General features: G+C 38.7%; 1 protein-coding gene across 1 annotated transcript in view; it reads right to left on the bottom strand.

Moving 5' to 3' along the window:
- Positions 1 to 27,656, bottom strand: part of LRMDA (leucine rich melanocyte differentiation associated) — a 906,832-nt gene that overhangs the window by 133,133 nt on the left and 746,043 nt on the right. The window contains exon 6 of the mRNA XM_075000035.1: positions 6,969 to 7,056. Coding sequence (XP_074856136.1) covers positions 6,969 to 7,056 — 88 coding nt within the window. The remainder of the gene's footprint in view (positions 1 to 6,968; positions 7,057 to 27,656) is intronic.

Here is a 27,656-nt window from a genome sequence, read left to right as displayed (position 1 = left end):
CCCAATGCAAGAAACATAAATGATGGATTCCTTATGAAGTGATTTGCTTGCTTTTGTATAAGGCAACATAGTAAACTTTGCTCTATTTTCATAATATTTCTGCCTGGCATGGAACTTAAAATAAATTTTATCTACTTTAACTCATTTAATAAGTCAAAATGAGATGACTAAGAGGGAAGTTTAAGCCAATACCCCCTATTTATAGTTTCTGTTAAAATTTATTTTATGATCCTTCAGGTTAACTAAGTGATAAAAACTATTCACAGATATTTTTTTTGATGGCGCGCATTAAGCTGCTTCATGCAGAGGTATAGAAGAAATCAACTGCAAAGCATAAAATGCAGTTCACATTAAGGAAATGGCAAACTATAACTAATTATGATAAGTTGCTGTGTAAATTATTCTGTGACATTCCTTGCAATCAATTTCAAACTTAAACTAAGCCCCTGGCTGGAAAATGGGATGAGCACCTAACAACTGTGTCAATAATAACAACAGAGAAGATTGTAATGATAATATACACAAGATAATTACCTTTCTGGAAGCAAATTGTCACGCAAACTGATTACCTTCAATGTTTTATGTCTTTGATTTAAGAAGAGTGTGATTTTTCAGCATTGCTTGTATATCTACAAGAAAGTCTTCAAAAATGAACCCCTTATGGTTTAATATTTCATACAAAGGGATATTTTAAAGCCAATTTTATGTCTCCGAACATTTTAGAAAATGCATCATCGTTTTATAAACTAGGACCCAATCCACAAAAACGAATGTATGTGCTTAACTTTACCAATACAAACTGTTCCACTTCCCATCAAATGGCTTGAGAACACTTATTTTTAAATTCCGTGTCTGTTGGACTAGAGTTAGCAGAGGAAGGCAATGTTTTGGCTTGTCAATCATCCCCAGCTACTTCCTTTAGCCAAACACATGCTGATTTTACAAATGTGATTTTTATACAGAACCCAGAAAATTTCCCTCATCTAATGCTGAATTCACCTTTATCACTGATCCTTTCATCTCATCTCGGATAAATTATGGCAATTTGTTTTTAATTGGGTTTCCCTTGAAATTGATCATAAAACTGCAACAGTTGCAGAATGAGGCTGCCTGACTCCTTCCTTGATATAGCTGCCAGAGAATCAATAACTACTCCTCTGTGATCTTCGCTGGTTGCTGGTGAGACAATACATTTAATTAAAGGTCTTACTCATGGAATAACCATTAATACTCCAGGTCCATGGTGCCTCTGTTTTATAATCCTGTTAATTACACGCTTCAAAATCTAGATTGCAGACATTACTAATCTAGATCTACTCAGGGCCTCCCATGCTCTCCCTCCAAAGCTATTTCTGCCCATTTCTAACATTTCACCTAGCTCAGGTCCCAGACACATCTGTGGTTGGCTCAGTAACTTCACAGCTGTAACTCCCTTCCATAATAGCTTCCACAGCATTCTTCATAGCCCAGTGCATGGGGCTTCTTTTCAAGTCAGCTCATCTGACCAGCTATAAATTAGAACTTCATTGCCGCCCCTTGTGTAGTCAAACTGGAAGCTTACTTCTAATCTCTGTTTTAAGTTAGTTGTTACTGTTGTTAATTTTTTCAAGTACCTGGAGCTTGATGCTACACAGATATATATTTTTAAAATAAACACATATGTAATGAAGGCAGTAAATCTTCCTTGAGAATATAGATACGGGCATGTCTGTATTGCAAGGGGACTGCTAAATTTCCAGCAACAAAGAGATGCCTTGCCTCATAGAAGAAGCCCTAAGCTTTGTGACTAGACTTTGTATGCTTTACCCTGTCTACACACACACAGTTACAATCACACTGTGCTTAAAAATACCAAAACTCAATATTACAAGAATGGGGAACAACATAATGACCACAAATAGCCACTCAATGGGCACTAGTCAATTATAGTGGACTGATTTCCAGAGTTCCTGATTCTGGGTTCAGACAACAGAATCATTCTTTCAAACATGGGTGTGTTTCTGTAGAATATTTCCCACTACATTCTGTTTCAAGAAGCAAATTGATAACTTATACCATCCATTGTATCTTGTTCATTCCTGTGCCATTATTAATGTCTGCCAATACATACACACGAAGTACTTGCTGCTATCCAAGTCGAAGACAAATCACAGAAAATATCAAATACAGGAATTGATCATCATTCTTTATATAGACTGCTGTGACCTCAGGCATTCCCTCAGTGTGAAGTGGCAGAGGATCCAGCCCACTGCAGCTCATATCAAGCCTGGCACAATTTTTACTTCAAGTAAACTGTATCTAAAAGGTCTCATATAAGATATATGTGAACTAGAAGCATGCTAATCCCAAAAAGTGGCATGCATATACAGGTTGTGTACAAGAGGTTACCTGTTTGTGCCAGGAAAAAAAAGTTCCTAAAAAGAGTTTGGGAGGCAGTGCATACACCAAACTTGCCCTGCACCAGTGAATATGTATTTAACTGCCTGACTGGCTTGATCACAAGAAGAGGGGACAGTGGAAAGTACATTTAAATATAAGGTAAACAAATCAATCAAGCTGACAAACAGTGGAGAAGACAGTTTAGCAATCATGCAAGGGGAAAGAGTCTACACTTGAGGGTGTTTTCCTGGCTCTTCAGGCATAGGCAATAGTACAGTTCAGGTAATATAAAAACATCATAGTTATCCATCCTGTAGAGGACATAAGAAGCAGGACCCTGTGAGTCTTTAAATGGTGGACCCTCTTGGCCTAAAAGAAAGGAGCTGCTGGTAACAGGCTGGGGGTGAGAATCTGTTTGAGACATAAATTTTAGGAAACAGAAGCAGCGTTTTGTTTTGTTTGCAACCATATCTGTTTCTTTTTGTCTTGCTCAGTCTCACCTGTTCTTTGTTAGTCGACTTCTTCACTTTACCATGGACTATCTAAGTGCCATCCTACTGATAGGAAAGAATGAGATTTCACTGACGAAGTGGTGTGTGCTCTGTCTCTTTAGCAGTAGTAAATCTAATTTCTGAGTGTCTGTAGTGAGAGGACACTACTGAGACATGACTCTGGAGAACTGGAGTTTGCAAACTGTTACCATCAAGGCAAGCTAAAGACTGGCAGAGTCTCCAGAGGTCTGCTAGCAAGGCAGACAGACTGGTATAGCAGGGAGTTGGCACACAGCTTAATCTCTAAAAAGCTCTCTCTTGCTGACAGAGTGAGAAGACAGTGGTTCACAGTTGCAGGAAGATTGAAACTATCACATGCTGTCTTAAATTCCTGATGGGGCTTGGTACGAGCCATTTGTATACATGGAGTAGTGGTTGTGTGGGATGGATTTGTCTGCATTTGTTTCTGGAGGCAGGATGGCAAGGAAGGAAGGCCTTCATAAAATGTTACTGGAGACCAAAGTTGTCTGGGAGAAATATAAATAAGATCTCAACTAAATTGAAAGCTGTTGTCTCTCACCTGGGTCCAATAATGCATGTTTTCCCTCTAATACCCTGGGACCAATGTAGTCACAACTCCGCTGCATTGTTGAAATGACATTCACTTAAAAAGATCTATTTTAGGACCTGCTGTGTGATCTAATGTAGCTGATAATGAGGAACAGGAAACTAACAGGGTCTTCACACATGGAACCTTCTTGAAGGATTCTGACAACATACTATTTGGTTGCTTGGCAATTAACCTTCTATATCTATGTGTTTAAAGAAAAATAGTATTTGTGTTACAACACACCCACACAATGATCTTTGTATTTTTTTCATGCCAATGTCACAGGGCACAGATCTGAAATCTGACACAATAAACAAAGAGACTTTAAAAAAAGTGGAAGACCACCTACTTTGGGGGCTTTTAGCTTCAATGATGAATTTTTACTAGTTTCAGAAGAGTAGCAAATGTTTTGCACAACTATGATGTTTTGACATACTGAAATAGGTATTTGGACCAATTATTCATTAATATTTAATACATATCTAGAAGAGACACTTGGGAAAACACAGTTATTCAGAGTTAAAATATTAGCCTAATGCAGCTGAATAACTGACCTTAGGAGTTTGAGATCACAGTATTGGAAGCAAAAAATGAATCACGAGGCTGGTGTACAGTTACCACTTTCAAAAACTGAGTCTAACGGGAGTATTGTAGCATGGCAGACTAGGGGCACTGGAGTCTTCTGTAGACTCACTTGATGATGAGATGTCTTAAAACTCTGTACGGACGTTACTGCAGAGCCACCTAATAGAGGGTTTCAGGTAGATTCCAATCAGTATACAAAGGGGACTGGTGCTTCAATCAGGAGGAGGGAATTGAGGTCTGAGGAGAAAAAAAACTGTTTTACAAGGCAAATCCTATTGACAGACAAGCTATGGGAGAAAGCTTGGTAAGGGTCACAAATCTCAGCTACATATAGTGCTGGCTTCATAAGCAGGACAACTCAGGCATACCAATATATGGATGTAATATCATGGCGTTTCTACTCTCATATTACAAGACTGTGAAGCAACTTTGAACTGTGGTACTGTGTAGACTCTGGAAGGCGTAAAGTCCCTCTAAGTGGCACATCCAAGACATGGGATCATCCTAGAAATACAATGTTGAGTTCTTCAGTGTCAAACTGGAAGATGAGAAGCCACACTGTGTAGCCTGAGCAGAACTTTCAGCCTTTATTCCAGTAAGAAAAATTAATAAACCACAAGAAAAATTTGCTAATGTAAAACTTTGTAAGTCCAGTGAATACCAATGATGCTTCACTTTCTCACAGCCCTAAAGAATAATTAATTTACTGCTACCGCTGACCTGTTTGCCAGCAGTTCACAAGCTAAACAAGACCTTGCAGGGATGAATTAAAAAGTGCTCAGAAGTTCATAGCCACTCTCATTCAGTTCGAGCTGAAAAATATTTCTGAAAGCTACCAATATTTACATACCAAGAACTGGGGGGAAAAATACCTGCAGGGATGTGGAATTTCTATCACTGGATATTTTAAAGAGCAGATTAGACAAACACCTGTTAGGGATGATCTAGATTATACTTAGTCCTCCCGCTATGAATGCAAGGGACTGGACTAGATGACCCATCAAAAATCCCATGAAACTATATGTGAAAGCTGATTCAGTCATTTTACACAAGATTGAGACCACTCAAGAAAAGAATGCCTTTCTGGAGCATGCATCGAAAACGTTGCATTTCCAGGGTGGTGTTTTTTTGGTTTGTTTTTTTTTTTTTTGGCTTGGAGACCTTTCCATTAACTCCAGTTAAGCTTCCTTGACATTTGTGAGCTCAGATAACTTTGCAAGGACTAGTTGAGTGGTCAAGTAAATCTTGCTATCAGGTGGTTCTAAACTTTATTCACAATAGCTGGCTTTCTGGAAAAGTTTTTTAAATTAATTCCTGAAAACTCTATGCTGCATACTTTCAACAAGCAACATGTATTCTTCTCTTTTCCTGTTCAAAGGTGATCAGGAAATGAGATAAAACTAGAGAATTTTGGGCTACCATTCCCCTCTTTGCACAAAGGGCACGAACACCTTCATGTTGCATAGAATGCATTGGTACTTAAGATCTCAGGTAGCTCTAAATGTGCAGCCATACAATGAGACACTCCTGCTGCCAGACACAGCCAGAAAGAACTGGATTAAAAGAAAAAATGACCCATAATTTAGCCATATAACCTGTAATATAATTATCATCTGTATTGCCAGTCTGGGCTATATTCATCTAGTTTATAAGAATCTCTTTTGCTCTTTTTTCCAGTCTGAACACAACACCATTTACCTAGAAATGAAAGATGGGCTCAAGCCACACAATGTAGCTTGATGGATTCTAATTTTTGCATCCTAAAAGTCTGGGCACAGTGATATCCCACATTTTGGTTCAGTCCCTTATCTACTGAAAATAGTAGCTACTGTATATCATGAATTATTTACATAATAGATGATGGATGTAAAGTGATTGAACAGCTTCAACTTGCTTCACTTTCAGTAGTTTCTCCCCAGGGAAAGCCTGGCACCCTCAGTCATGTTTAGCTGAGCTCTTTCACCTTCCTTGGAACAATTAAATAGTACAGGTTGAACTTCTCTTTTCTGGCATTCTCTCTTCTGATAACATCCATGGCCCAGTACGATTTCAGTTAGCCACTTGTCCACTTATCATGGGTATGACCAAATTTCCTTAGTCCAGTAAGTTTATTTACATCCACCAGTCCTGACTCTCCGTGTTATATTCAGTTATTTTGATATAATTTACCCCTAAATGTCTTGTTAGAGCCCAATAAGCAGTGGAATTATTACTTATGATGCTAGACAATATTGACCTCACGTATTTAAGCAAATTCTCTGGCTTGGCACTAGTCAGGTTCTCTTTTCTGCAACAAATGAAAAGAAGCTTGGAATTCCACTTTTATGGCAGTAACAATTCTTTGCCTGCTTCCAAATCTTTGTTTCCTTAGGTATGCTGAAGGAACCTGAGAATTTGCCCAAGGTGTTTTTGAAGTTCTGAGGACTGGTAAAAAAAAAGGAAATTACACACTGATCCCCATTTAGTGTTGAAAAGCAGAACAGAATCCCTTTATATTGCAATATATATGTGCGTGAACATTTTAAAACTAGCCTTAAATTGTTAAATTGCAAAATAACTCTCTTCACAAATATTAGAATTTACAAATTCTTTCAAGATCACCAGTGCTGCATATAATCATCTACTTAGTAATATTTAAGTACTCTAATCTCTTTATATTTTTTTAAAAAATCGCTAAATGTTATTATTCCATAGATTTATTTGCTGTCCCAGTAGACTACTACTAAATCCTGTTTAATATGAGTTAAAATCTGTAGTCTTGACAGGTATGGTTTTCTCATCAACTGCTTGAAAAGCACAGTGTTCTCTCTAACGTGCCGATGCAGCAGTAATGAATTCAGAAGGCCTTACAGCAAAGTTTGTTATGAACTTTTGAAAGGTGGTAATCAAAGCTTAGTTTTTACCTCTGTGATTGGTGAGATCCCTGGATCCTGATGGCAAAGGTGTATAATGTGTCTCGGGGGAGAAGGAGGCAGTTTCACTGGAGGAGACCTGGGGGATAAAAACAATTATCAATATTCAAAGGTAAGACTAAATAAAGATGCAAGATGAGATACGTGATATGATTACACTAAGTCAACTGTCATGTGCAGCACTGATAAATAATCATGTCCAAAAACATAAGGATTTTAAATTTAGTTGCCAGTTCTGAAAAGGTAGTAGTAGTCATAACTTTTCCCACAGCAATACTAGAGTAACTGTTACTAAACAAATTCTGTAGCACACTTCCTTTAGAAAACATCACTTCTATTAAGAATCTTTTGACAACATTAAAAATTACAATTAGTTCACTACAAGCTCATTGACATGAAAGTCATCAATCAGCAGATTCTTTCAGCAGGATGGGAAGATAAATTTAACTATCACCTTTTATTGAAAATAAAAAACAAATATATTTTGCTCTACCTATTGCCTCACTGGGAAGGTAAACGAGACTTGTAGATAAGGGAGAAGCAGTGGATGTGGTATACCTAGACTTTAGTAAAGCATTTGATACGGTCTCGCATAATATTCTTATCAACAAACTAGGCAAGTCCAACTTAAATGGGGCTGCAATAAGGTGGGTGCATAACTGGCTGGCTAATCGTACCCAGAGAGTAGTTGTTAATGGTGCTCAATCCTGCTGGAAAAGCATAACAAGTGGGGTTCCGCAGGGGTCTGTTTTGGGACCAGTTCTGTTCAATATCTTCATTAATGATTTGGATATTGGCATAGAAAGTACGCTTATTAAGTTTGCAGATGATACCAAGCTGGGAGGGGTTGCAACTACCTTGGAGGACAGGGTCATAATTCAGAATGATCTAGATAAATTGGAGAAATGGTCTGAAGTAAACAGGATGAAGTTTAATAAAGATAAATGTAAGGTGTTGCACTTAGGAAGGAATAATCTGTTTCACACATACAGAATGGGAAGAGACTGTCTAGGAAGGAGTACAGCAGAAAGGGATCTAGGGGTTCTAGTAGATCACAAGTTAAATATGAGTCAACAGTGTGATGCTGTTGCAAAAAAAGCAAACATGATTCTGGGATGCATTAGCAGGTGTGTTGTGAACAAGACACGAGAAATCATTCTTCCGCTCTACTCTGCGCTGGTTAGGCCTCAGCTGGAATGTTGTGTCCAGTTCTGGGCACCCCAATTCAAGAAAGATGTGGAGAAATTAGAGAAGGTCCAGAGAAGAGCAACTAGAATGATAAAAGGTCTGGAGAACACGACTTATGAAGAAAGGCTGAAAGAATTGGGCTTGTTTGGCTTGGAAAAGAGAAGATTGAGGGGGGACATGGCAGCGGTTTTCAGATATCTTAAAGGGTGTCATAAGGAGGAGGGAGAAAACTTGTTCTTCTTGGCCTCTGAGGAGAGAACAAGAGGCAATGGACTTAAGCTGCAGCAAGGGAAGTTTAGGTTGGACATTAGGAAAAAGTTCCTAACTGTCAGGGTGGTCAAGTACTGGAATAAGCTGCCAAGGGAGGTTGTGGAATCTCCCTCGCTGGAGATATTTAAGAACAGATTAGATAGATGTCTATCAGGGATGGTGTAGATAGTGGTCGGTCCTGCCGTCGGGGCAGGGGACTGGACTCGATGGCCTCTCGAGGCCCCTTCCGGTTCTAGTGTTCTATGATTCTATGATAAAGGGTTAGATCACAAATAGGAATACTCAAAGTACTGTGCAAAATAAATTAAATAGGAAAAGTGACTTTTGTAACCTGTATCAAATGTTTGGCGATATTTGAGAAGTCCGGTTTAATTTAAAAAAAAAATAGCATAGGGGAGAGACAAAATCAACTCTACCCAACACAATCCCAAACTCTGCAGCAGAAAATGGCCTGAGGATTACAGTGGATGGGAAGCTGGATATGAATCAAAAGTGTGCCCTTGTAGCCAAGAAGCCTAATGGCATATTGGGTTGCATTAGGAGAAGCATTTGCAGCAGATCTAGTGAAGTTATTATTCCCCTCTACTCGGCACTGGTGAGGCCACATCTGGAGTATTGCATCCAGTTCTGGGCCACGCCCCCTGTATAGAAAGGATGTGGACAAAATTGAGAGGGTTCAGCAGAGGGCAAAGAAAATAATTAAGGGGCTGGAGCACATGACCTATGTGGAGAGGCTGAGAGATTTGGGCTTATTTAGTCTGCAGAAGAAAAGACTGAGGGGCAATTTGATAGCAGCCTTCAACTTCCTGAAACGGGGCTCTAAAGAGGATGGAGGGAGACTGTTCTCAGACATGTCAGATGGCAGAACAAGGAGCAATGGTCTGAAGATACAGAGGGAGAGGTGTTGGTTGGATATTAGGAAAAACTATTTTACCAGGAGAGTGGCGAAGCACTGGAATGTGTTACTAAGAGGGGTGGTGGAATCTCCATCCCTGGAGGGTTTTAAGTCCCATCTTGACATAGTCATGGCTGGGATGATTTAGTTGGAGTTGATACTTGCTTTAGGCAGGGGGCTGGACTACATGACCTCCTGAAGTCCCTTCCAGCCCTAGAATTCTATGATTCTATTAAATTCACTCTGTGATAAAGAAGCATTTCAGATCTTATCCCTTTGTCTGTTATCCCAAGGAAATATTTAAATAGTGTTTAAATCCAGGGTAAAGTATATTTTATGTAGTTAGACAGGGTTTCGAACCAGGGGGATTTTATAAAAGTCCTAGACATTACAAAGGTCAGGACAAGGTTCTATGTATGCTTCTAAGTTATGGGACAGCAATACTAGTTGTTGGAATAAGATCTTAAAGCAAAAGATAGGTCTTATTTGTGAACATGTATTATTCCCATAGAGTATTCCTTAAAAAAATGTCTTGGCAGAATAGGAGCAGCACTTCGTGTTCACATGAAGTTTAATAATCTCCAGGGCTTTCATGTCCTTTCCATAGTAGTTAATGTGGTAGAGATGAGGCACTCAGATTTCACCACACAGTTTTTCCTATCACTGCAACCTATTCATCTAGATACAAAAATCAAACTGATGATTTCTACAGAAGATACAACAAAGGGGAAGAAGAAAGAGAATGACTAAGGTAGTTCTTACATCCAATGACAACGTATGCGATGACTCATCATGAGGCAAGCAGTAACCAGAGCATGATGTTCCCCCCAAGCACCTATTGACTTGAGTACTAGTAATAAATCAAAGTAATCCTCGTAGCTGTCACTATTTATTTGTAAAGGTTTTGTAGTTGGTCATGCAAGCACTCCTTGACACAGTTGTTTTAATTGGACAGTTATTTAAAAATAGTATACAAAGTGTATGGGAAAATAAGTTTTAAGTAAAATGGGACTATATTTTAGCTCAGCAGGTCATCACAGATTTGGAAATACTGATTCCATTTTAAAAATACTATGACAATAGTTTCCTAATACTAAAAACAAGCATAAAGATAATATATTTAAGTATAGCTATTTAGAGACTTTCTTGTCATTGTTCTTGTACTTTTACAGATGCTAAAACAGTTTAAAAGGTAAGTGACTCAGTAGATTAGTGTACTAGCCTTTCAATTTCTACACAAGGTCATCCGCTGGAATTATCTTTGTGGTTGTGACTTGGTCAGAAATCTAGGCACATCACAGAAACATTTCACTGTTTAGCACAAAGGCTGTCTTAGGACAGACACAGGACTCCTGAAATAGCAAGGCCATTACAGATCATAACATGGCTTTTTAGCTAATTCTTGCTCAGCTTCTCCTCTCATTGCTTCTTGCAGTTCAGAAATATTATATTCTACAGCTTCATGAAAACAAAGCTAGAAACGCTACAAGCACAGGCCACATCCTCAGCTGCCAACCAGAGTAGCTCTGTTGATGTCATTTCAAATACACCAATTTACAGGAACTGAAGATACAGACAAGAGAGTTCAGACCTGTGAGATGTTGAATGTCCTCCAACTCTAAATGACGTCAGTGTGAGATGAAAGCATTTGACATGCCTCCTCACAGGATCAGGCCCCCAAACAACCAGGTCACTGATATAAATAAGTCCAAAATGTGAAGTGCAGAGCATGTGTCCACTATGTTCTATTGCTTTGTCCTGGCCTGATAGCGTTGAGTAAGATAACTGTGATGATAATTTATTTAACAGAAGCTCTTTTCCTCCATTTTTTCCCCAAAAGCTTCATATTGTACATTCTGGATGTTATCTGTCTACTCAAGTGCTCATATGTGGGACTGACAATAGTGAAGGTTTCTCTTTGGTTCTTTTAATCTCAATTTGGGCTGTTGACAGTTTGATGATAGCTTTTCCTAAAATTACTGGAAGAAACTGCCTTTTCAGCAAATACCACTGACTGAGATCTTCTAAAAAGGATATTGGAGTGAAGAAGCAATTTAGCTTTATTTCCAATTTTAGGAAGAGCAAAAAGAGGAAGATTTTTATTGGCATGTTGGTTCCATTTTATATACAGTATACAATCCCCTGTCAAGTATACAACAGTTTTCATTACTTTTCAGCTAAACATTCAGTTTACAAAAGCATTAATTCCATAGAACATCATGAATTAGGACTGTTTTGCACTAACATCAACTAACTGAAAATCCAATATCAAGTTTTTGTGTAACTTGTGGGCCAGTAGAAGGAAGCTCCAAATTATCTTCATACTGTTTAGTCGCAAGATACTCTAAGCTATTTTCAACAATGACTTTTATAGATTTGTTGTTCTTAATATTCACAACAATATTTTGATGGTGAGAGCACTGGCACATGAGAGTTGGGTCATTAGATAGTTCTGCTACTCACATGTTAAATTCAAATTATAGAGCTAAACTGACCTTGAATGGATATAACTTACAAATAGCATAAAGGGAAAAAAATGGGTGAAGAAGTGAGATTTTCTGTCTACTACAATCACATCAGAGGATTCAATAACATTTTTGCAGTGGGTCATATTGATAATACAATGGGAGAAAGCTGAGTTCTCGCATATTTAATAGTCATTTGAATTTTGGAAGATACTGAGGTACAGGGTATATATTCAAAATATGAGTAGTCCAACTAATGCTAATGGGATTACTCAGATGCTTAAAGCTATGCACATACTTAAGAACCCTGCCAAATCAGGGTCTGAACTTTTCTTCAGGAATATCCTCCAGAGGTCTGCCAGAGTAGGAACTGTAAAACTCAGCTTTAAATGGACAGACTAAAAGACACAGGTTTTTCAATCTGTTACCATTACCAAAATTATAGACTATTACATAAAGCTATTACATACCCATACATGAAAATAGATCATTGTAATTAGAACAATGACAATTGCTTATGACATTTTATATTCCATTGAACTAGTTGATGCTGCTTTATGTATTATAGTGTTGTATCCCAAGGAGACCTGTTAATATTAGGTATTTTTCTACTTGCTGCAGATATTGACCATTCCTATCCTAGCTTTTCTCTATTTGTCGTCTTGAAATATTTACCTTTGAGATGAGAGTCTTCATTTCTAAAACATGCCAAATTCTTCACACACACACACTCATCAATAACTGTAATAGTCACTAATACATTGTATTTGATGAGTTTTATAACCCCGGAAGAAGAGCAAGTTGGCATCCTCTCTTCAACAAAAAGTCAATGGATATACAGAGCACTTACGAAAAGACATGGTTTATTAAAACCATTTTGCTAACTGCGCAAGAAACTGACTTCCCCAGCTGAATACATTAAACTCAGGCATACATTAAATTGAATATTATTGACAGAAATGTTAGTTCTAGCAGACATTTTCTGGACATTACTAGAGCAGACCCAACAGAGTGATGGTGGAGAGTGCTGGCTTGTTTAGAAATGAAATAGGGTAGCTACCTATTTTTTCTACTAAAAAAAGTCTAGCAGCTATAAACTAACAATGTAGTTAAACAAATAATCTAAAAGACAAGAATTCCACAATGTACTCACAATCACTCAGCTCTTATTGTGTACGTATGCAACACTTGCTCATCCTAAAATGAGATATTTTGTGTAGCGTACAAAAGTTGGAAACAGTAATGTCTAGTTTTGGCTGCCTGTATTTGTGTCTTCTAAATAAGGAAGGGAGGAGAGGGAAATGTAGCCTTTATCTTTTTTCAAGAATCAATAAAAGAGTATATATATCTTGCCATATTCATACACATCAAGATATATAAGACCTCAGAAGCTCTCTTCTTCTCCTGTAAATAAATACACACACACACACAGATCTCAGAGTGATATAGTTCACATATTTGTGAGGTGTATGTCACTGACATTTACTCATCTATAGCTACGTCTACACGTGAATGCTATATCAAAATAGCTTATTTCGATGTAGCGACACTGAAATAAGCTATTTCGAAGAATAACATCTACATATCCTCCACGGCTGGTGCTGTCGACGTTCAACATCGACGTTGGGCAGTACTACATCGAAGTAGGCGCTGCAGGGAGCGTCTACACACCAAAGCGGCCCACATCGAAATAAGGGTGCCAGGAACAGCTGCAGACAGGGTCACAGGGCGGACTCAACAGCAAGCTGCTCCCTTAAAGGGCCCTCCCAGACACACTTGCACTAAACAGCACAGCATGGATCCCCAGCTGCAGCAGCAGCAGCCAGAAGCCCTGGGCTAAGGGCTGCTGCACACGGTGACCATAGAACCCCGCAGGGGCTGGAGAGAGAGTCTCTGAACCCCTCAGCTGATGGCTGCCATGGCGGACCCCGCTATTTCGATGTTGCGAGACGCGGATCGGCTACACGTGCCCTACTTCGACGTTCAACGTCGAAGTAGGGCGCTATTCCCATCTCCTCATGAGGATAGCGACTTCGATGTCTCGCCGCCTTATATCGATTTCAACTTTGAAATAGCGCTCGCCACGTGTAGACGTGGCGGGCGCTATTTCGAAATTGGCGCGGCTACTTCAAAGTAGCTGGCACGTGTAGACACGGCTTATATGTGAGAAAAACATGAACCAAGCACAGATTGAAGAAAATGGTGTAACCTGACAAGTAGTATCAGAATTGCTAGTTATCGGTAATAAAATAAGAAAGGATTAGAAGAATTGTGTGCAATATAATAAGAAATACTGGATAAAGGCCAAAGTTACTCTTGCATATGCAGTTTGTGTATCAGTTAAGGAGTTTTTTAACCACTTGTGGATATTTAAATGCTCCCTCTATCCATTGCAATGTGTTTTCCCCCTCAGATCGAATACTCTGCATTTTAATGACATTCAACATGACCTATCTTTTTAAAAAGACTGTTGAATCTAACGTTGTCCGAAGTAATGAAGATAGCAAGTGTGGTCTTTATTTTCTATTTGTGTTGCAGGATTATCTACCATTCTTTTGTTTTGTGGAGTTACTCTATTTTCATACACTGACTCACTGTATTTGAAAGCTCTGGTTATATTCACCTCCTGTATCAGAATGGTGTCTTTTGTCATTTTATAAATTCATATTTAAGGGAAAATAAAAGCATAAGCTATTAAGGTGTCATCATCATCAACCTGCTAATATCTATTTCATCATCAAACACAAAGATCAAGTTCACGAAAGAAATTCCTAGTTTCTAAAATTTTCCATTGCATCCACTGAAAAAATGGAGAATGCACAAATCACTGTTTTACCCTGTTTCTGTATTTATTAAATCATTTTTTCCAAAATGTCTATGATCCAATCAGAGAAACCACAATATGATTCTACTATCTATAAAATAGGAATAATGATAATGAAGTCCTCTGTAACACAATTTGGAATATTGTACTAGGTATTATATTATTATAAGTAAGGATCCACACACCTTTAGTTTTTAAAATCCATTTGTTTCCTCTTTCAAAGGTAAGATTTCTGTCATAAATATAGTAAAATATTGTACTTAGAGCTTGACAATGGAATGTTTTCACAGAATAATATTTTAAAATCTTTATCATCATTACTTACATTAACTTCTATTTACTTTGTTGGGGCCTAACTGGCACAGAGACTTTTACAATACATTTGCACACCAAACACCATGGAGGCATGATATTAGTTGAGCAAGTGTGAGAGGCTAGGGGAGAAGGCTCCCAGCTGCTACTATACCACAAACAATTAACATTTTGGCTACGTCTACACGTGCAGCCAACATCGAAATAGCTTATTTCGATGTTGCGACATCGAAATAGTCTATTTCAATGAATAACGTCTACACGTCCTCCAGGGCCGGCAACGTCGATGTTCAACTTCGACGTTGCTCAGCCCAACATCGAAATAGGCGCAGCGAGGGAACGTCTACACGTCAAAGTAGCACACATCGAAATAGGGATGCCAGGCACAGCTGCAAACAGGGTCACAGGGCGGACTCAACAGCAAGCCGCTCCCTTAAAGGGCCCCTCCCAGACACAGTTGCACTACACAACACAAGATACACAGAGCTGACAACTGGTTGCAGACCCTGTGCCTGCAGCATAGATCCCCAGCTGCCGCAGAAGCAGCCAGAAACCCTGGGCTAAGGGCTGCTGCCCACGGTGACCATAGAGCCCCGCAGGGGCTGGAGAGAGAGCATCTCTCAACCCCCCAGCTGATGGCCGCCATGGAGGACCCAGCAATTTCGACGTTGCGGGACGTGGATCGTCTACACGGTCCCTACTTCGACGTTGAACGTCGACATAGGGCGCTATTCCTATCTCCTCATGAGGTTAGCGACTTCGACGTCTCGCCGCCTAACGTCGAAGTTGGTGCTGCTACTTCGAAGTAGCGTGCACGTGTAGACGCAGCTTTAGAGACATAAGTATTCAACATAACAGGTAACGAGGCACACCAAGAAGATAGAACTTTCTTAAAACTATGAAAACAAAAAAGCAGTCCAAGCTGTTATGTTCAGGGATTTTTTTTTTTTTTAAATTGCCATACACTTTACTATTAACTCAAGAAATACACTGAAAACTTAACAGCTTTATTTCTCAATTTGAAAGAAGAAGAAAGCATTAAGGACACTATAAGAACTGACAAGGTTGGGCTTATCAGAACTCTGACTTTTTAAGTCAGTCTCTGGAAAGTTACATTCACCACCACTCTACCATGAACTAGGTTAGAGGTCAGAGAAAGGTCAAACTGCTACCCCAGACTTATACCAAGACCCTGTCATGTTTCACAAAAGCCAACAGGTGGCATGGCATGACAACACAGGGAAGTTTGTTTTGCTTAATGACATAAGAAATATTTCTCATGCTGGAACTTGCAACTGCATATCTCACTTTAGGGGATTTGTGTTGGTAAATGTGTAGCATAAATCAGAGCATTTTAATTATGAAGAAATACCAGATGCATGGCATTATCACAAGCTGCCTGATCTTTCCTGGCTTAATGAGATGACCTACTTACCCCACAAAAAAATAGTGACTTGTTTCAAAAGCTGATTTTAGACATTTGACCACAATAGGGAACAAACTGGAGATGAATACTGTGCTAAGGGAAGTGAAAAAAAAGTGTACCGTCTGATCTATAAGACTTAAAAATGCTCATGGTCTAAGCAGATTATGCTTGTGATAGTTCGCTGAGTATTACTTAAAATTTCTATATTTTTAAACATGACTCTTGCAAATAAGGTTTCAGGGTTTTTCTTTCTTTCTTTCTCTTTCTTTCTTTTAATTAAAAATAGAAACAATGGAAATTCTCCAGTAGAATCATGGGAGTCTGACTTTTCTTAGCTAGTATTCTATTTTAGTCTATAATTAGGAGTATCGTATTACTAGGAATTGAATTTTAAAATTTAGGGGAAGGGGCTACCAATTCGACTGTTCAATATTAAAATAATATAGAATCCAGGAGACAAGAAATAAGGGCAGATTGTCAGTAGAATAAAGAATAATAATAATAATTCTTTTTTTTTTTGTCTTGTATAACAACCTGAACATTTCAACAAAAAGTTTCAATCACTCCAAAACTCAGGAGGTTTCAGATCAGTTGGTGAATCTATAGACACTTCTATAGTGACGTGGAGAAAGAGTTATAACCTTTACGTGTTACAAAGTGAAGTAAAAAAGGCATGAGCTAAAGAAGTGATGTTTTTGCACCATCCAAGAGCTAAAGGAATCAACTATGTTTTGACAGATGACTACCAAAGTTTCTGAGAAAATCTGACACCTAATTAAACTAAAAATAAAATAGGATGTGTATGTTTATTTCATGAATTCTTTACACACTGGGGTAAACCAGGATTTGGACAGTGCTGCAAAATATTTGTTCCACATAGTGGCCGGATATATTGCAAAGCTACCACATGGCAACCCAATTTATAGGGACCAATGGTTAAAGAAAACATAAATAATCTTGTTATTCCTGGAAAGCAACTATATTTCTTCAAATGCTGGTGGAAGTAAAAGGCGAACTGTAAGTCAGCTCAGCCAGTCCCCTTTGAATCATGGTTTGAAAAAAAAATGAAATAATTCTGCCATCCAAATTAAGCATCACTACTTATTTTTCCTCTTTAAAACATGAATGCCTGAATAATTGAGCATTTATCCCATATTTATTTCAATGGTAGAAGAAAATTTTGCAACATTTCAGACATTCTTCACTTTAATGAATAGTACAAGTGTCTCACTTACAATCAAGAGCGTGACTTGCATCTTTGCAAACCTCTCTTCTGGAGAACTTTATAAGGTTACTTTTACATTTGATGCTATTAATAAAAACAGGCTGATTTATTGTGATCACTGGAAGACAAAATGAACAGTGATCTTCTGATTTGGGGTTGGTATTACAGCTCTGCTAACGTATCTCAAGCAAAAGTAACTGCTTCATTTATTTGAATAAATGCAAGGCTTAACAAAACTTATGGCATCTGAAAACACATTTTCCTCATTTTTACGTATAGGAGACAATCATTTAGCTACCACATCTGAATATGCTACAATTTTTGGTAGCCTAACAAAATTGCAAGGCTGGGGGGGTTGGGTATAATTGGATCAAAATGTAAATTAACTTATAAGAATTTTCATTCATTTAAGGCTTAATTGAGTGTAATTGATAAGATCTGGTGTGCTGCCAAATTTAACTATTGTGAATAGCACCTAATGTATGGACATTATTTTTGGACTACTGAATGGCAGAAAATAATGAGCTGGCATTCAGCTTTGGTGAATCAGCCTCTGAATTTTCATCTAAAAGCACTTTTGAATTATTACGGGAGATGAGGTATAAATGTGCAAGGAAATTTTATCCATGTTTCTTCCATGAATCATAAATGAGGGAAAAATTATAGTCTAAATTGCACTTAAACGGAATAAAGTCTTTTCATGTCATACATGATTTATCAAAATGATCTCATTTTTAAGGGTAGTGTGGTGTACCTTGATTAATAACATTAGTAAGCATGATGAATAGCCTCTTTAATGCTAACGTAGAATTTATTGGCAAAATCCCTCCTGCCACCAAAAAGGGTGGGAAGTAAGATATGCAGTGGATAGTTACTTACAGATACAGCTTAAGTAAACTCTCTGCAATGTATTTCACACTGAGGGACCCTTTGATATTTATTCATTTGAATTTGTGTGTTGGCAGTGGACAAACAATTTATTGTCAACCCCGTTTTCAAAATGAATAATGAATTTTCCCTTCTGCTGCAGCTCAAATCACTAAACAAGTCAATTGATGACCAGTTCATGACAAAATAGGTTGAACTGCATACTGTAAAAGGATGTAGTGTGTTAAGGTCTTTCAAGCTACCTCTGGAAAAAAGGGCATATTACCTTTCAAGAACATTGGTCCTGTCCCCCTATGAACTATTTCAATATCCTCTTCACATTTTGCTTTAATATCCTAAATGGTTCCCCTCCCATCACTCCCTCCCCTTTTTAATCTGCTCCTGTCTGCCCTAACTAATTTCCTTTTGGGCTGATAGATCAGAGGACTTCCTACTACTGTTCCTTTTAGACCTGTGAAACCCTCCTTGTAATCCCGCTGCTTGTCCACAATTAATCTTTCCAGTTGCCACATTATTAACACTACCACCCACAGACAGACGATGCCTGAGCCTGGCTGGATACTAGCTCCCCACTGGAGCATCAAAGATGTCAATCACACGCTAGTCAGAAAGTTGCCTGCTGTCAACATCAGAGGTTTCATCCTCTCCTACCCGCTGATCAAACATTTTTCTTCAGAAGATTAATTCAAACTCCCGACCCATTTCCTCCCATATCCTCTTTCCCTTTTAGGTTTACTCAATGATCCATCTTCTTGTATGGAAAAGGAAGCAGTGAATAATAGAAATCTTTTCAAATCAAAAGTAAATTTAAATCCCAGCTGTTATCAACCTTTTTTCCTTCATTTAAACACCTTAAAGCAGCCTGGATTTGGCATAGCCTGAAATGACTTTCTTTGATCAAAGGCCCCAAGCCTTTACACAAATATAATCACAAGGCAATGACTGCTTCAGAGCAGCCTGAATTTATTTGTTTTACTGTAACACAGGGTACACTTCCAACAGTAGTGCATTTGTTTCCTTGACTTTCAGGACCCTTTTTACAATTTAGAATATCTTATCACTTCAAGACAAGCTTTTAGGAATTATATTTAGCATTGATTATTTTTTTCCAAACTCTGGTGACTAGGCAAAAGAAACTAAGTTTGATATATGGGATTAAAGAATATTTTTGTTTTTAAGCTTTTAAAAAATATCCACCACTGAGGACACAAAGAAGCTGTGGGGGAGATTCTCCTCTTCGGCTCAAGTTTATGTGGATGGGGTGGGGAGGAAGCTGGAAGAGTTGTCAGCATTTTCATCTCCTCCGTGATACTATACCAGTTTCTAATATTTTTACTCATGCTAAGGGCAGCCTTACTCCTCCAGTAGTTCAATACCATTCAGCATAATGAATAATAGAAACTAGTCCAAAAGGAAGTAACATAACTGTCTGTTACTGGGAAAGTTAGATATATGAGAAATTAAATAGAGTAAAATGGCCTCACAGAAAGCAGACCCATTTATATAATCCAGTAGAGAGTGGATCAGTGTAGAACCTGACACTGGATTTTTTAAAACTAAGAATAATTGATTAGACATAGCTCTACAGGACAAAATGGTACTGTTTAAAAAATTCACTTACACCCAGAAGAGATGCACCTGATCTTAGAGCAATTATGAAATTGACGTACTGATTCAAGCAATCAGATTAGCACTTGTCAATAGCTGACACAATAAACTGAAGCTCTGGTTCAATGATTTTCAACTCCATGGCAGAGAAAATCAAACCAAAATCAAACTGTAAATTCTCCTGGAGTCTTAATTCTCCTAAGATTGTTATTAAGTAACCAAGAAAATTTCCCACCTGGAGTAAGCATTTAGTGGCCCAACAAAGTATACACTAGACTGCAGGGAATTCTAATCTTGAGTTACTTTTCCAAGTTTGCGAAAGTGCAGTCCTGCAAAAAATGTGAAAGTATGTGACATGTTAGGATGTTTTGTGTTGTCTCACACTTTCTATTAATGTACCTCTTTCTTTTCCTGGAAAGGAAGATGAGAGTACAGCTTATGTACTGCTTTCCATTTTATTTATGGCATGCATTATATGCACACACATTTGAAAAATTCTAGCAGTGCACCTTCAAGCATCAGAGGAAAAGAAAAAACTATTAAACAGTAGGAAAACAAACAAGCCTTCATTGAAGTCTTGCCAGAAATCCTATTGGCCTTCTACAAGTATTCTTTGGGATGTCTTGAAAAGTGAACCACAAACGCATCCCTAAATGGACAGATGAAGGCTCCTCTCAAGAGCATTAAGCCTGCCCTCCCAATTTACTCTTACCTTAATTCCACACTTTATTACATTTAATTCCTCATACAACCATCTCTCAGGACTTAAAGAACAATGTTCACTCCTTTGGTGGGGGGCAACAACTCAGAATAATTCAGAAAGAAGCTTTAGAAGACGAGCAGGTTTGAAATGTGCATTAAATAAATAATTAAGAATGCATGAGATCTCGGTATCTCTGCACTCCGTGCATTTTCCATAATGTTTGACCTTTGTACTCTTCACCCATTATATCACATCTACAGACAGCTGACCAAATTCTTCCCTCGGATGTTTAGGTGCCAATCCCAATGAAATATATGGGACTTAAATTCACTGAGACATAATTTGTGAAAGGATATATTGTCACCTCTCTACTTTGCTTATCTTGGTACATACATCCTCAAGTCGCTAGAGCGCGTTTAGACTACTTTCACTTCAAAAAGCCAACCCCAAATACATTGCTTTACATTTGATACTGCCCCATACAACCATCTGCAAACTGCTTTAGCTGAACTCCAGGGCTTAGCCATCAGGAAGTGTGCAGCAACATCCCATCCAAAGACCAATTTCCTTTTCTGCACATATGTTCAGTAGTTGTAAATGCTATTTTGTCTCCAGGAATCTATGAGCTAGGGTGCTTCTGAGTCTATGTAATAGCATATAGTTACAGACTGTATCTGCACATTTGTACATATTTACACACCCAAATGTGTTGTACATAGGCAACTAAACATTCACACATGCACAGTGGGCCTTTACTAGATGCAAATGTGCACTATCACTAGCTCTGTAACTGGCTCCAATGTGCTAAAGAAATCAAAGACCATCAGTCAGTCAGTCTGTCTGTAGATGGACTTCACTGTATTTGAGTTCAGTATAAGTGAATTTCTCTAGATACCATAAACATATCATATTCTGGTCTTTGAAATACAGGAGGTCTATAAACTCTGAAATTCCCTTGCCTGCTTGATTTCCAGGGGTCATCAAATGTCAACAACAAACCAACATGGAAAATTGCTTTCATGGCTTTTCCACAGAAGAGGGCATAGAACATACTATGATCTTATCAGAACATATTCAGGCACTGGCAAGCTGGGATGTGGGGTAGTCGGTATATTACATTTTACAACAGACCTAAGTCCAGTAATTTGCAACATCAAAGAGTTAGCTTTGCTTTTCAGTTTTTTATGCCCTGTTTTCTCACTTTATAAATTAATGATTTTTTTTGCCTCCTGACACAGGAATGATAAAAGGTTAAACGACAGGAAAATTAAAGCTTGACCCTAAAAGTTAAAGATTAACATTAGTTTATACACTATTATTCAACTATGTTACTCTCCTGGCATCACAGACATGGAAATTAAGAATTTGGGAAAGTTAGAAAATGCTTTTAAGTAGTCTTCCTACTGGCATGCAGGAAGGAAACTGAGTTGTAGCTAAGCTTCTTGTCACACAGGTTAGTCAGCAGAAGGGGGTGCTACAGTGTAACCTATTTAAGATGCAAATAGAGTAACTTTTGTAACAGCAGATTAAAGCACGCATTTTATTCACTTGGCATGCCCACAGTACACTGAACGGTAGAATCAGGCCTGTCACTGCACACCGCAGGTTATTAATAGTGCTCAGAACAGTGTTGCTAAATGTGCAAGTTAAAAAAGCAAATAAACAAAAATGGATTTATCTGTGGTATTTGTTCTTTGGCAGAATTCAGCAAGGCCTGCCTGGCACAGAAGATTTGTTAATTCAAGACCACTGAGGTCCAAAGAGTTTCATTTTTTACACATGTGATGGACAACTACCTACTGCAGTCAAAAGTCCTTTTAGTCAAAAGGATTTATAAACCTAGCACTTTACAGAGAGAGACTAATTATTTTTAAGCTGGACAAACAGATAAAAACAGCAGAAGCTGGAGGGAACCTAGGAAACACGGCCACCTTTTTCTAAAGAGTCTTCTTGGACTTTTTTGCTCTGGTGAATGACCAGCATGTGAGAAAAGACAAAATCTAAGGCTTCTGCAGGACCTAACCCACACATTTACACTTTATTTTCCTATAGTGTCAGGCATTCGATTAGTGAGTGAGTTTCCTGTCCTTCTACTCAAGCCAGTTCCTGTTTTCTTCATCTCGATCTCTCGGAGACTCATCAAAAACGCGATTTAATTACATCTAAAAAAAAAAGAGTGTAAACATGACTCCTTTTTATCTCCTGATACATCTGGACAAGCAGACAATGTGCTAAAACAAAATAAATCTGCCCTGACAGTCACATCAAAGGGTTCAGCGAGGGGCTTGCAGCTACTTAAGGCACAGGAATGTTGTTGCTAAGCATCGCTGTACAACCTATCAGTCCCTTAAAGAAGAGCTGTTTCTTTCTTTCAGAGAGAGATGAGGAAAGCTCCAGAGTGGGAACCAGACTGCAAAGGGAGATTGGGGATTTGGGAGGATTTTGAAGCTTAAAGTGAATCATGTGAAGAAAGAGGGTTTTGTTTGGTTTTGTTTTACCTCTTGACACACAGTCTACTTTTTGCAGGGGGATGGAGGGAAAAGGCAGAGGTGAAACATATAGGTGAAATATCTTTTTAATTTTCCCCTTTGGATAAGGAGAGGACATCATAGACTTTGCCTTTTTTCAATGACCTGTCCTTCCAGGACCACATTCAAAGGAGAAAGTCTACCACCAGAAGCAATGGGACTGGGACATTGAACGGATTGTTATTGAAAGAATATTGCAAAATGAGTGCCTAGTCCCCATTTTAATCAAATAAATATGCCCCACTGAATACAGATATTCAGCTGGAATATCATGTTAAATAACTTCACTACATAATAAAAGGACAATTCTCATGCACTCATACAATTTGCTGCTCATTTGCCAGTTAAAAAAAAAACCACAAACCCTATTCCCTACCTTTAAATCTATTTTGCCTACAGCATAGAGCTCTAAAGGGCTCATTTTCAAATGTGCTGACAATCCCCAAATCCACGCAAAGTCAACGGGAGCCAAAAGTGTGCTGAAAATCAAAATGGGAAATTGCAATTTCACAAGAGCTTTAATAATACTCCCTAACTTACACTCACGGACACAGAAACATGTCTTCACTTAAAGATAGGCTACCCAACCTGGAAAATATCATCTTCAAGAAATATTTTCAGCTTTTGAGTCACCTGTGAAAAGTTTATTAGCACACCATTAAAGCCAGCAGATCCTACCCAGTACTACTCAGAGGTAAAAATACTGTAACTATCTACTGACGCCTTTAAAAATATCTTGTATCTAAAAACGGTCGCCATCTCCCTTTTTATGAATTAAACAAAGAAAATTCTGAAACAACTTCATTCCCCATGCAGGGTAACTATCAACATGAGCAATTACGAAGCTAGTGATATTGCACAAATAAATAACACTTAGCATTATCTTCAGCGCTATCATATTTATTAAACAGTGAGTGAAGGCAGCAGTAACCATTTTTACTGTCCCATATAGCTCTTATTTCCTAATTAAACAGGAGATTATTTCCACAGCTAACACACTCATTTGTCTTATTTGAGTGTTACATAATATTTTTTTTTCCCCAGCCAAGCCTGACTGCAACAAGGAGTGTTCTGTGTGGTGAAGTGTGTCCCAAGTTGCTTTACTGTTTGGTAATCATGGAAATGGGCCATTTTGTAGCGTGCTAATAAATAAACTTTTTGCAATTTCTCCTAAACCATGAGAAAGCTCATATTTTGTCCTGCCCTCTAGCTTCAATACAAGGGCAATGAGCTGTATTATTAAAGATATAGGTCAAGCAAACCTGATGATTTCTATCCTGTGGGATGCTTTAGAAACTGTTGTCATATGACTAAGATCATTCGGCTGCTCCTAATTATTTCTCTTGGTTGCTTCACTTTTCAAGTGATTTCTCTCACACTTTTGTCAAGATTTATAAGCTGCTCTGTGTAACAATACTACATTATTTCCTCACTTATTATGGTAATATAGAAGAGACACTGGGAGAATGTTTTAATCTAGCTGACAAAGATAATGTAGTCTAGAAATGTAATAAACTTTTTATTTTACCAAGGTTTCTTTCCTTCTCAGAAACATTTCATGTAGAGAGACTACTTTAAAAAAGTCTAATTGTGACAATACCTGGAATACCCTCTTCTCTTGGTTCCTTTTTATACAAGGAAAAATGTTTCACTGTTCAAGTGTTTATGCCAATAGGTTCTGCCCCCCACATTCCCAGCTGTGATTTTTATTGTCCAACGTACTGTTGACTGTACTGTGAAACTAGTGATCAAGCTGTTTTCATACGAATGACGCACGAACAACCAGCACAACCAGCACCAGGGCTGAACTTCCTCACACTAGTAACACAGCTGAGTCCGAAGAGCTTAACACTTAAATTGAGCTAAGCCTCCTGAGGTGGGCCGAAGATAAAAATCAGCTTTACAAATTCATTTCCCTCTTCTAGAGCATTGCCCATCTCTTGAAGACTTTGAACATTTGGGGTAGGATGCCAAGAGAAGTTGAAATTGATGGAGGATCTGAACTATAAAGTTACTGCAGGGATGGCTCACCGTGAGGGGTTAGACCAAGGAGGTAGGGTTTCAGTATGGATATACTGCAGGATACTCATGGTATCTAAAAAGTCATTCACAATTGAGAGGAATAGCAACAAAGATCAAAATTATGCAAACTGTCTATATTATGAGCACAGGTTGGATCTTCTCAGTCTAGCACTCTGAGATTCAGCAGCATCCACGGTCCAGTGTGATTTTAGTTAGCTGGATGTCCACTTATCATGGGTGTGGCTAAGTTTGCTGTGATCCCATAAAGTTTGTTTACAGTCACCACTCCTGCCTCTCAGCGTTCTGTGCTGTTATTTAGCTCTAATTTACCACTAAATGTCTTCTCAGAACCTACAAGTAACAAGAAGTCCTGTAACACCTGAAAGACTAATCAATTTATTAGGTCATGAGCTTTCGGGGGTAAGACCCACCAGTAGTGGAACTGATGGTAATCCTTCCAGACAATATTGACCTCTTGTAGTTTGGCAATTCTCTGGTTTGGCACAGGTCAGACAACGAGGGTGTCAGATTAGAGAAGTTCAGCCTGCAGCTCCTAAATGGGTTGCACCCATACTGCCATTTCCATGACCCCCCCCCCCAGTGTTCCAGAATGTTTCTAGACCCCAAAAGGACTTTTTGGGCATCAACACATATTGCAATTTCCCCCTTATAGGCTATGTCTACACTAGCCCCAAACTTTGAAATGGCCATTCAAATGGCCATTTTGAAGTTTACTAATGAAGCACTGAAATGCATATTCAGCACTTCATTAGCATGCGGGCGGCCGTGGCGCTTCAAAATTGACATGGCTCGCCGCTGTGCGGCTCATCCCAACGGGGTTCCTTTTCAAAAGGACTTCACCTAGTTCGAAGTCCCCTTATTCCAATGAGCAGATAGGAATAAGGGGACTTCAAAGTAGGCGGGGTCCTTTCGAAAAGGAGCCCCATCGGGACGAGCCGCGCGGCGGCGAGCCGCGTCAACTTCAAAGCGCCGCGGCTGCCCACGTGTTAATGAAATGCTGAATATGCAGTTCAGTGCTTCATTAGTAAACTTCGAAATGGCCATTTGCATGGCCATTTCGAAGTTTGGGGCTAGTGTAGACACATCCATAATGTGGTGAGATAACATTATGATACTGTAACAGCCAACTCCACTAGATAAGATAACTGCTAACACAGCAGGTCTAGGAGCACTGGCTTTATTGACAACTTTCTAAAGTAACTTTTGCTACCTGGTGGTTTTTATTCTCTGAATACTAAGATCACTAGTCATATACTGATTCTCACTTCATTCTGCATCCCCTTCCAGAGTCTGATTTGCCTCATATACCCCAAAATTGACCTCTTTTAAAAATTACAGGGTGAACCTCTCTAATTTGGGACTCTCATCTGGCAACATCCATAATCTGGCATGATTTTAGTTAGCTGGATGTCCATTTATCATTGATGTGGCCAGCTTCCGGTGGTCCCATTAAGTTTGTTTACAGCCACCAGTCCTTCTTTTCAGTGTTCTGTGTTGTTATTTAGTCCTAATTTATCCCCTAACTGTCTTCTACGAACCAAGTAAGTAGTCAATGTGTTGGTAATGTGCTCGAAAATATTGACCTCCCTTTAGCCAGCAATCTCCGGTTCATCACCAGTCAGGTCCTGAAGGCAACAGACTATAGAGATTCAACCTGTAATTGCTTACAGAAGTCGTTAAAAGACAAAAAAGTATCACAGCACATTATTACTGAACTATTGCTTATGTGGGAGGGGTAGCTGTGTTAGTGTGTATCTTCAGAAACAATAACAAGTCCTGTGGCACCTTGGAGACTATCAGATATTTTGGAGTATAAGCATCTGACAAAGCGGGTCTTTGCCCATGAAAGCTTACGCTCCAAAATATCTGTTAGTCTATAAGGTGCCACAGGATTTTACCATTAAGGTGGTGGTTGGTAACATTAGGCATTCTTTTGTTAATCCACAGGCAGCATGGCTTTGAGCAAGCTCTCAGCTGCATGCGGGTGGAAGGGTGAGGCTGAGCTCCCGCCTCATGTACCAGTGAAAATTGGCTCACTTGCCAGTCTTGGTGCCAGGTGGTTGCTGCCCACTGGTCTAGACAATACTTAGTCCTGGATGAGTTAAGAGGACTTGACTAGTTGACCTATCAAGGTCCCATCCAGTCCTATGATTCTATGTTTGTTGTACAAATATACTGGTTTCACTTAATAGGTAGCTGTTTGGAAAAACAAGCAGGAAAGAAAAGGGACTATAGTCTAAGTGTTAGTTTAAGGATGGAAGAACTGGGAATTCCATGCAGAGATAGGAAAAGACCTGAGGCCTA

This window comes from Carettochelys insculpta, chromosome 7 (genome assembly GCF_033958435.1).
Source record: "Carettochelys insculpta isolate YL-2023 chromosome 7, ASM3395843v1, whole genome shotgun sequence".
Lineage (NCBI taxonomy): Eukaryota > Metazoa > Chordata > Testudines > Carettochelyidae > Carettochelys > Carettochelys insculpta.
This window is presented reverse-complemented; position numbering and strand designations above follow the sequence as displayed.